The 11,578-nt window shown below is 42.2% G+C and overlaps 1 protein-coding gene across 1 annotated transcript; it reads left to right on the top strand.

The window, feature by feature from the left end:
• The first annotated feature begins 216 nt into the window (after nt 1-216).
• On the top strand, nt 217-11,021 carry LOC143335689 (transcriptional repressor scratch 1-like). Its single transcript, XM_076755268.1, has 2 exons — nt 217-1,434; nt 7,099-11,021. Exons 1-2 carry the CDS (start codon nt 1,311-1,313, stop codon nt 7,872-7,874), a joined length of 900 nt encoding a protein of 299 aa, XP_076611383.1. The 5' UTR covers nt 217-1,310; the 3' UTR covers nt 7,875-11,021.
• Nucleotides 11,022-11,578: the final 557 nt, after the last annotated feature.

The raw sequence follows: 11,578 nt of genomic DNA, 5'->3' as shown, positions 1-11,578 counted from the left end.
GCGCGCACTTGAAACTACCTCATTAAATCCCTGCCCGGCCATCACCGCGCGCCGCTGCTGGTCCCACAAGACAAGATGCTCTTTTTTTTTCTTCTTCTGATGAATAAAATTAAGCACTTCCATCTCCCTCTCCCTCCCTCCTCTCTCTCTCTCTCTCTCTCTCTCTCCCTCTCTCTCTCTCGGCCTATAAAGCCGCAACAGCTGATCTCGTGCATCAGAGAGAGCCGCAGCTCCGCACGCGCTGAGCAGGAGAAGAGAGAGACAGAGTGGAGGCGAGGAGCAGAGAGTGAAAGAGAGAGTTAGCCACGGGGAGATGAGCTCTTCTGGTCTTCCACTGGTAGTTTTAAGCGTTTTTTGAGCAATATTTTTAAGGAACTGCGTGGAAATTTTGGCTGATCGTTTCTTGAGAAGCTGAAGTCTTGTTCTCGAGACGTTTCCTGGAGTCAGCGGTTGTCTTTTTGAGCACCATTAACCTCCGCTTCTCTCTGACCGTTAGCACACCATTACGACTCGTTACCTTCTTTTCAAGGCACCGGTACCGCTAAAGGTTTGTCTTCGACAAAAATACAGACCGGGTCGACTCACCTGCGTGGGAATTTCCACCGGAGTGCGTCTCGCTCCGAGCTGAGCTGATTCCGAAGCGGCGGAAACTTCTTCTTCTCTGTTTTATCCGGTGCTGGACGGACAGCGGCGGTTGGCTGTGGGAGTCTCGCGCTGAGGGGAGCTGTCCGGTGCTGAAACAACGAGACACGAGAAGCGGAACGCGAGGAGCTGTCCGCGTGCTGAAGACCACCGGTTTGGATCGAGAAGAATAGAAAGGGTCGTCTTGCCATCTGAAGCAACGGAATAAAACAAATAAAGAAGAAAAAGGGCGCGTTTTAACTGCGTTTGTCACCTTCCATGTCTTCTGGACAATAGCCAAAAGAGGAATTTCTTTATTTCATTGTTTATTTTTGACCTTTCAGAGCTCCACAGGTCTTCCAGTGGCGAGTTGTTGGAGGAAAACAGACTATTTTTTTTTCCCCCGGGACCTAAAAATCACAGTCTGCATTTCACACCTGAGCCCAAATAAATATTAGGTATGCTCAAAAAACAGCATCAGATGAGGAACGCTTGGTTTGTCTGATCTTTAAAAGCCATGTCCGCTCTGCGCTTCCGTGGCTGTTTGATCGGAGGGAGCAAACGCACCTTTAGTAGCTGAAACCAGGGAGTACATTACAGTTAAAATCCGGCGACTAAGAGTTTCACCTTTCAGACAGACGGAGAGTGTGTGTTTATTGTTTGAGAGCAGGAGCCACTACCGTCCCATCATGCCTCGGTCTTTCTTGGTGAAGAAAGTGAAACTGGACGATTTCTCGGCTACAGAACTGGAGAGCTCATATGGTCACAGCAGAAGAGAAGAACTCAGTCTGCGATTCCATCATCATGACAAAGGTTAGTGTCACACACACACACACACACACACACACACACACACACACACACACACACAGCTGCCATACATCATTCAGGGTGTTTCTTTATCCCCAGATTTAATGACAGTTTCAGAAAGATGAGTCAAAAAGGGAATTACAGGGTCAAACTCCGGTCACAAGTCAAAAACATGTCAATCTCAGGCACTGAAATTTTCTTTTGCTTGCAAAGATTATTGCCATAAAACAGCCTTATGTGAGAAACAGAAGAGAGAGATGGCAGGAAATGAGAAAATCTTCAGTTTTAGGACCCTGCTGAGAAGCACACATGCTCACCGATAAAAACATTGTTTGAGTAATTTAATGTAATAGATGTGTGATACACATTGACCCTTTCCACAGTCAGGTCAGAGGTCAAGGCAGAGCACCTGGCTTTTCCTCAAAGGTACCTCTTCAGGGCGGATTTTTGATGACTCAGTCATAAACAAACCCAATCTGTGTGTGAAAATGTGACATTTCACGCCGCCCATATAAACACATCATATACTATCAAACTGCTAAAGGCAGCCTTTAATAGTTTTTTAAGAAGAAATTACATTTACCATCTGAACACATGTATAAAAAGTACCACTGATTCAAAAGTGTGACTTTTTGAATGAAGCTGTGAAATGTGAATTTTTGGCCAAGGCAGGCTCTCTGGTTAAATTCATGTTTCATGGTGCCAGCATCTTAAAAAACAGCAAAATCAACTCCAATAGTCTTTCAATTTAACTGTAACATTGCACATGTTGGCTTTCCCACACGCTTTTCATCCTGAAATGCATTTCCTGCCCCCCTAAATAGATATATAGTGCAGCACTCACATATTCAATTCAGCATAGTTGCTGGCATTAATAGGCTAAGCTGAAAAAAGAAACATATTTTTTTTTTCTGTAGAAATGATGAAGACAGCTGATAAGCAACAGGAAGCCAGAGAGATGAGATTTCTGCAGAAAACCACGCTAAATTATTATGCTGATTGATTGATTATGTCATCAGCACACATACAGTGGGATTCTCTGTTGTTCTGTTGCCCAGTAAATTATTCAAATCAGGTTGTTTCTCTCTCCAAGATTTCAAAAATATTGCACAGCTACACTGATGCTAAATGGTTCCCACGCACTGTATAATCCTGGATACACAGGCAAAATACAATACAGAGTCAGTGAGAGTGGGTCAAACATTCAAAGTAATTTTCAAATATTGATAAAATACTTGCCTAGCGTTTCTGAGCAGAGGCTGTTATCTGAAAACCACAGCAACAGGAGCTTTGTGCACTTATGGGTGAGAACTATAACAAAGGTAGTAACCTGTTTATGTTAAAGCTGCATTAAAATTTAAAAATGAACGCTTAGATCAAACGACTGTATGCAGTGTAAAAACGGCTGTTTGCAGTCACAACAAGACTGTCCCAGCGGTGCAGCTTAATGAAGCTCTTTAGCCTCTTAAAGCTCAGTGCTTTGGTTTTATTGCACAATGGGTCAGGCTCTGCTCTCATCAACCATGTTTTTTTCAGCAAATTAACTCTGATAAACAGCACCAAATATCAGATAAAATTTGGTGAAGAAACTTGAGCATCTAGCAGCTAAAGAGCAAAAAAAAACTCCAGTGGGATGATTTCTGTTGCCTCGTATCTGCCAAAAGTGTACACGGGCAATTGTTAGCTTGTATGTTGGCCATATGACCTTTAAAGGCTGTAATTTGCCAGGGTTGTGTGCCTGTCAGTTTGTTTCTGCCCCCTAGTGGTGGAAATGTGAATGCAGCTTTAAAGAAATACAGGAAGAGTGTGTCTGTCACAGCAGAGGGAGAAGTGTGTAACGCTGTTAGTGCAGCCTGGTGGTTTTCACATTGCACCAAGGTCAAATGTGAGATGAGGAGATCCCAGGTGTTCTGATGACAGAGGGAACAGAGGAACATGCAGCAGCAGCAGCAGCAGCAGCAGCAGCAGCAGTGCGGCACGCATGTAAAGACTGAGACTGCTATCCCTTGTTATAAATATAACAAGAGTTTGACTGAAGCAACTGCAGCTTGTTGCGCTGTGACACGCAAAGCACACATGCACACACACACACACACACACGTACACGCACTGCTGTGTTTCTGTCAAGTCGGCACATTTCCCAGGCAGCTTGCACAGCTGAGTGCACAGCATTACACACACACACACACACACACACACACACTGAGAGGAAGCAGTGAGTGACCTACAAGTGTCCAAAGCACACAAGTGTGTGTCAGTTACTGCTGGTTTGGATCAAAAATTAAACTGTAGCTTGCAGCTTTTCTCTCTGGCTTTCTCTTTCTGCCTCTCATCGCCTCTCTCCATCATTCTTTCGCTTTCTAATTTGCTGTATTTCAAAGACACATAAAAGAGGAATGGCTTTGGTTGGCAGAGTATTTTAATCTTTAATAAGCATTTAGAACACCTATCAGGTCTAATGCTGCTAAAGTGCTTTGAAATGAATACAGAGTTGACACAGCGAGACAGAGATGGAGACAGTTGGAGAGAGACAAAGACAAACAAACAAAAACAATAGGCAGACATTAAGACGTACAGCAAGTACAAAACAGTCATTTGAGGAGAGGATACTGGGGAGCGGTCATGTTTAATTGGCAGGGATCACAGCAAAAGCTTCTGTGAGAGAAAGCAGCACTACACACTGTTTATACATTAAAACCTTGCATCCTATAACCATGGATGGAGTTTGATTTTATTTCTGTCACTGCCTGTCAGTCACATCTGCATAACGCAGGCTGGTCCTTAGTACCTTCACAGCAGAGTAAACAAATGCAGCTACGCAGCGACAGAAGAGGTGACATGATACACACTGAACACTGACAGAGAATAAAATTGGATGACATGTTTTTTCTCACTGCACAAGACATTTTCACCAGGAGCCAGTCTCAGGTCAGTCCTTATTGAGTCTGTCCACCCAACATGGTGGTCTTGAGCGTTATGATGTGACAACTACAGGGCAGATATTGGTTATATTGGTTTCTTGACTCCAGCATGAACATCTGGTCAAAATGTCTTGTACACAATAAACTTCAAGATCTATTGAGCAAAATCTGCCAAAAAGTATAAAGTACCTCAAACTGGATTCATATTGAAAAATTACATTAAATAATAATATCCAATGATGCAAGTTATTATAAATAATGTGCATGAGTACTTTGATACTTCAAGTAAATGTAATGGTATGGTATGGTATTTTTAGACTCTGATATTTCTGCTTTACTTAAGTTAATTATCTGAATATGTCTTCCATCACTGGCCGTAGTACAGAAAGACAAAAAGACATTTCAACGAGTCATTTGGAGCTTTTTTTCCACGGGAAAATTCCTTGAAGGGAAATCAAGCAACGTCTGCTGTGTAAGTTTCCTCAAGCAAAGCAGTGACCCCTCCACTGGAGCTGTTAAGTGTCCACCAGAACAAGTCTGTTCCACTGGGAAGCTGCCAATTTGAGTGATTATGAAGCTCTGCGACATCTCCAAGACTGGAGCTGTTCTTAGTCAACTTAATAAGGGTTAAAAAAGAACACTTGGTCATGTTTCAAAGCATTTACTCATGCTCTATAAAACAAGAGACACAGACACACACGCACACTCACACACACACACACACACACACACACACACACTACTTTGTTCCAGAGTGCAATGATTGAATATTCATGATTCATGATTTTTTCCTCTCGCTACCTCCTTCCGACTCTCTTGCCCCCCCCCTCCCCATTTTTTGTCTTCCTCTATTGCTCCGTCTTAATTTAATTCGCAACGTTAAATCAGCACGAGAGATGTAAACAGCATTGCCAAACCACCTAACCACAAACACCAAATTGGACGTAACACCACTTTCACTCTGCTACAACTCATTTTTTCCTTCCCCATTTCTTTCTTTGTTTCCATCTCTCATCTCACTATCCCCCTCCCCATCTATCTCTGTCTCTTGTTCTCATCGTATTATCGATCAACTTCTGAGCTTTTCTCAGAACTGCATCATGAAATTATATTACCAGCAATAGTATCTCCTCTGCTGCCTGTGTCTAAATGCTCACAGAGTGCTAATTGAAATGGGGAGCTATTGATCGGCATAGATCCACAGGAGTCATGGCTGTGGGGTATTAGCTACCAGTCTCTCCTTGTGTCTGTTGGAGTTCAGCCTGTTGAGTGTAGAAGCCAATAATAGAAATAATGAACCAGTTGACATCCTAACGTGGCAACAAATACTTTGTCAGATTTGTCAGGAGCTGTGCAAAAACTTGCAGCTTGCTTCAGTAGGCGTGAGTCTCAGGCAAATATACGTACTGTTAAACTCAAGAGGAGGACTGAAAGATTACGGCCAATACACAGTTAAATGCAGTCAGTGTCAGGGTGCCCTTGAGCAAAGCACCTGACTCCAAGCTGCTGTAACAGAGATGCTCCGTGTACAAGAGTTGACGTTTTGACAGCTCAGAGGTGTGACTGTGTGCAGCTGTAGACCTGTCAGGTGCTGTTGTTGAGGAGAGAGTGTGCTCACTGAACCCTCTTATGAAAAATAAAGATTTCCCACTGAGGGGAAAGTGTCTCCTCCTTGCTGGCAAAGACATAAAAGCACTTTACTGCCACTATAAATACCACAACTCTCTCCTTCTCCTGCTTTATACCACCTCCAGAAACGGTTGTGTTTTAGACGAGCCTCTCAGTGTGTGGGTGTATCTTAAGAATGGACTTGTGTCTCCCATGGATGCATGGGAAAACAAAAGTTCATCTTAAAGCGTAATGCACATGTTGTTAATGGGATCCTGGGTGGCAGAGTTGATATTTAGAAAACCAGAGATGCCAGACTGTAATCAGTCATATACCAGGAGACAGCATGTGAAGCAGCTCTCTGAATAATGAATGAACTTTGGTGAATGAGTTTGATTTGTGGGCCATATTTTTACAATTACAGCATATGAAATATTTTTACCTGTATCGTTAGCAGTGGCTACTTGAAGCTCGAAGCTGAGGATGGTAGTAACACTTATAACTCACTCAGTTACAACAAGTTCAAACCAGTTTCTTCCTTATGACTCACTGTAACACTTTGGTTGATAGCTACTGTAAAAATAACACACTTGCAGAATCAACACAATTCACTCACAATAAATGAAGAAAAACCCATCATGATTTAATTATTTGTAAGCTTTATGTAGCCTACAACTTAAGCCATAAACTGTTTTATTTCCACTCAGTGCCAGCTCATCCTGTCTGCCTTCACGCTACTCTTGTGGGCTTGAAAGGTTCATAACATCCAACACTCAAAACATGTATTTAGAGCTTCAGACCTGGATATACGGACACAACAGAGATAAGTGTTATCTTGTGCAGTGCAAGCGATAAAAAGTAGAATTTTTCAGCACCATATGATACTGAAATAGTGGCACTGCTCTAGTTCTAGAGCAGCTCTATTTTTTGGTATGGAGACACTTAATACTCACATATCAAAGGATGTAAAGGATAAATCCTGTCAAGGCATGCATTTCCCCAATCTGGTTTGTGTATCATGTTTGTAGCACTCATGCAGCTGCCCTGTAAAGATTTTCAAACCAATCAGTTTTTAGTTTCCAATCGATCCCCCATGGTCAAATGATTAACCTCTTCCTCTCTCTCTCTCTCTCTTCAGGCTACGTCAGCGATTATCTGAGTCCATCTCCTTATGATGATGTGGTGGGAAGTGACTCACCTGTCATCGCTAAAGTACCCTCCCATAGTCATCCGTCAATCATCTATGGCCACATCAACGACACCTACTCTGGTATACATGGCGACATCCACGGTGATTCGGACCAGCCGGACAGCCCGCGCTCAGAGGTGTCGTCATCAGCTGGTGGATACATCAACGGGGATGCAGCCGTGAGCGAGGGATACACGGTGGATGCGTTTTTCATCATGGATGGACGGTCACGGAGGAAAGCCGCGTCGAGCCCCAGAGGAACCACCCAGAGGCACACCTGCAGCGAGTGCGGCAAGACCTACGCCACGTCCTCCAACCTGAGCCGGCACAAGCAGACGCACAGGAGCATAGATAGCAAGATGGCCAAGAAGTGCCCCACATGTGGGAAAGTCTACGTCTCCATGCCTGCGATGGCCATGCACCTGCTGACCCACGACCTCAAGCACAAGTGCGACGTGTGCGGCAAAGCGTTCAGCCGGCCGTGGCTGCTGCAGGGCCACATGCGCTCGCACACGGGCGAGAAGCCATTCGGGTGTGCGCACTGTGGAAAAGCGTTTGCCGACCGGTCAAACCTGCGCGCCCACATGCAGACGCACTCAGCCTTCAAGCACTACAAGTGTAAACGGTGTGACAAGACGTTTGCACTCAAGAGTTACCTGAACAAGCACTACGAGTCGGCGTGCTTCAAGGGGGCTTTCTCCCCCATGAGCTCACTGGGGGAATGATGGATTCAGAAAGGCTGAGTGGAGTTTTCTTTTGTTTATTTCAATCAGATTTTTCTGGCCTCACTCCCTGCTTTTTCCTGCTTTCCCCGACAAGAAGCCCAGTATGCCTGAGCACTGCGAGGGAGGAGCGTTTTCTCTGCAAGGATCATGAGGCAAATGACAAAAATAGATTGAGGACTTGTCCATTTTTATCAAGACCCTCCAATCCCTCCTTTGTCTCCTCTTTCCTCATCTGGAAGTGAAAAGTTTCCAATGCTTGATTTAGATTGTCACCTGCTTCGATAAGATATGTCCCCTACTGAGGCTGTTTTGAATACCTGTGAAGATAAATAAAGCACAGCACATCTAGCTCATCATTTTTGAAGATACCTAGATCTATTTATGACCATATCTATCCTCGTCCCTCTTTTTTTTCAACCCATGACGAAACGACACTGAAGCACAATTCTTCTCCCATCTCTTGTCTTTCTGTGACATGAATATCACAGGAGTTTAAAGCATGAGTCACATCTTCAGTTTTCTTGCAAAGAGATTCAATGAACTTTCATATTTTTCTTAAAAACAAGAATTCACAATGTAAGGATACATCTGGTTTCCTGCTTTTGGTGAAACTGACCTTGGACTGAGCTTATAAGGAGTAAAAACATCAACAAAAACAAAGCAGACAGCATTTATTCTCTGTTTTTTCCTTTACACTCGTCACATGCTTTGCCTACTGACAGACCCACACTGACCTGTGAAGGAGACATGATGTACAAACCTGCCATAACATGGTAGAGATGGAAACAAACACATTTGGGTAGGGGGGGGGACATGAACACAGACATGGAAGCTGTTTTCTTTTCTAAGTTATTTCTGGCATTTGTGCTTTACTTGACACTAAACGGTGGAGAGTGAGAGGGAATTAGGGAGACAACCTGGACTTCCATGGCTGAAAACTCCCACTAAGCCACCAGGGTATTCCTTAACAAACAGTGTTTTCCTACAACCTAAATCTGATGTTATTTATTTTTACTTGTCAGAGTCAGATGAGGATGGAGACATTGAAAATGTCCTGATTGTCCTCAAAAGGTCAAACCTTTCTCAAGTGTTGTAAAATAGTGTTTTTGTTGCCATAGGGCCACACAGTGTTCAGCTTTGAGGTTTACGTCTTTTTTATGTCTATTTATTGCCTAATTTATTTATTTATTCTTATTTTTTTTGTAGATGTATTGATTTTGCACTTTACTTTATTATATTACTTTGTTATATTTTGCCTTTGTTACGAATATGCCAAAGCATTTGACACTTTCTAATTACCGATTACCTTTTTACTTTTGTCCGCCACTTTAATTATAAAAACTACTGCATGCAAAAAATAACAATAGCCTAATAATGGAATCTATGCCAATTTTATGAATCTTTGGGATATTTTGCCAAACCTCTTAGATAACAGGCAAATTAAGCAAATTTCTGTCTTGGGCAATATTTCATTCATATCCGATAGAGCAATAATGCATGATATTTTTGAAGAGACGTGAGTCATAACTGCTTGTAACATCTTGATTTTTTCAAGTACCACTATTCTATGTAGTTATGAGAAATGAAATTTCAGGGAGTTAGCAAACCAAGTTAGTGTTAAATATGGAGGGTTGGGTTAAGAGCTCTGTAGTTAGAGGAATTGTGACGCTGTAATGAGTCTTTGAGGCTTTCTCCGGTGACTTCTGTGATGTGTTTGAACAGATGGAATTAGTGAGAATTAGCAGAGAATCGGTTTTCAAATTTTCCAAACTCTGCTTATTTAGTATGAATATTACCCAAAACAATTGCCTCCTAGGTATAAATCTATCTTGGCATCATTAGTTTGTTGACAGTTATGTGCGTATAAGTGTTAGGAGCTGCTGGGGCCTCCAGGGATTCACACAGATGGCACAACTCCTTTAGATGGAGGGCTCCGGGTTGGGTCGGGACGGGTCTTTTTGTACATGGTTTATGCACTGCCTGCCTCGTATTATTATTCTAAAATATTGTAGAAAGTAGAAGGTACTACTGTAGGCCTCTGGTGCTGAAACATGGATGAAAACACAAACCCAGAACGAGAACGATTGAGATTTTTGGTATCCTCCTGCTTTTGATTGGTGAGTAGGTGAAACACAACTCTCCAACAGCTGTGGTGAACGTGGGGCTCTTTGACCCTCAGTAGTTCTTGAACAGGTCCCTGCTTGAGGTTTTAGTCTGTGATGAGGATGAAATTTCATTGCGCTCTCTCCTCATTTTGAATCCCATCAAAAGGTCAGGTTTGCTCCCTGGCTTTATATAAGACATTAATGTGAGGACTCTAGAGCCAATGCCACTCTTTAAACACCCTGCACAGTTTCAGGTTGCTTTTCTTTCCATCATCTCTGGCTGTTGTGAGGTTGTTGTGGCGATCCCCGATGCAATTACGAGGACTGTTGAGAAGGACGAAAAGATATATATGGTCAATATTTCAGCACCAGAGCGCATCGACAAACACTTAGATTCTACTATGAACTACTGTAGCCTACTATAGCCACAAGCTAGTTTACCTATTCTTATATAAAAGCACTTCCTCTTACGAATTATATCTTACAACTTTTTCTTTTGTTCAAAGATAGTAGCACAATGAAAGAGTTTAGATTCAGGTAGACAATGCCTTGTATGTAGATATAACCTCTTTCTCTTTTTTCTACTATGATGAATCAAAGGTAAAAACAGCAGCAAATCAACAAAGATGTTGAAATAACACGAGCTGTGTTGTCCTTAAATGACACATGAAAATATGCTTAAAAATGACACACAGTGTAAACTGACACCTTTATTACATGTTGTGTCATTTTTCAACATATTCGTGTGAGAGCATCTTCACCACACCTTTTTTAAGAGCGAATGAAAATTCGACTATTTTGCGGCAAGAGGCCTTGTAAATAAGCACTGATGTGACTTTGGAGTCCGATTATTTCTACAGAGTGACAGTGATGATGATGACAATGATGACGATGAAGGTGATGAATTTTTCTGGAGCTTCCTGCTTTGTTTTGAGTTCTTCCTCTGAGGTTTTTTGGGACCTCCGGTGGTGGTTTGAAACAATGTAAAGCACAAAGACAACACTGGGCATTTTTGTTTCACTTCCTAAATAAAAACTAGTTTAAAAAAGTCACGTCAAGATGTTTTCTTTTTCTTCACTGAACATGTTGTTGAATCATGATTAATATTCATGCAGTTTTAGGAGGTGATGACAGTAGTCTCAGCTAAACAATTCAACAAGCTAAATGCTAATGCCAGCATGTTGACATGCTGTCAGTGATAATGTTAACATACTGATATTTAGCAAGTTTAATATTTACTATGTTCACCATCTAAGTTTAGCATGTTAGCATGCTGACACTTGCTAATTGGAGAAAAACATGCAAAGCAAATGCAAAGTACAGCTGATGCTGGTGGGAATGTGATCAGTTTTGCAGGAAAATTTCAAATTAATGATGGTGGTAGATAAAAAAGTCAAGGCATCACCAGAATTATTACAGTTCATCCTGAGGGGGGCCTGAATGTCTGAACCAAATTTCATGACAATCCATCATGTAGTTGTTGAGACTTTTCATTCAAAGACACAAAATAATATCAACCTGCTGTGGCACCAGAGCAATAGTCAGGGGATCATTGAAGTCATTAGGCTTAATCCTCTGGGTATCATGCATATCTGTACC

This window comes from Chaetodon auriga, chromosome 17 (genome assembly GCF_051107435.1).
Source record: "Chaetodon auriga isolate fChaAug3 chromosome 17, fChaAug3.hap1, whole genome shotgun sequence".
NCBI classification, from domain to species: domain Eukaryota; kingdom Metazoa; phylum Chordata; class Actinopteri; order Chaetodontiformes; family Chaetodontidae; genus Chaetodon; species Chaetodon auriga.
The sequence above is the reverse complement of the archived record's forward strand: the minus strand, read 5'-3'. Positions and strand labels throughout refer to the sequence as shown.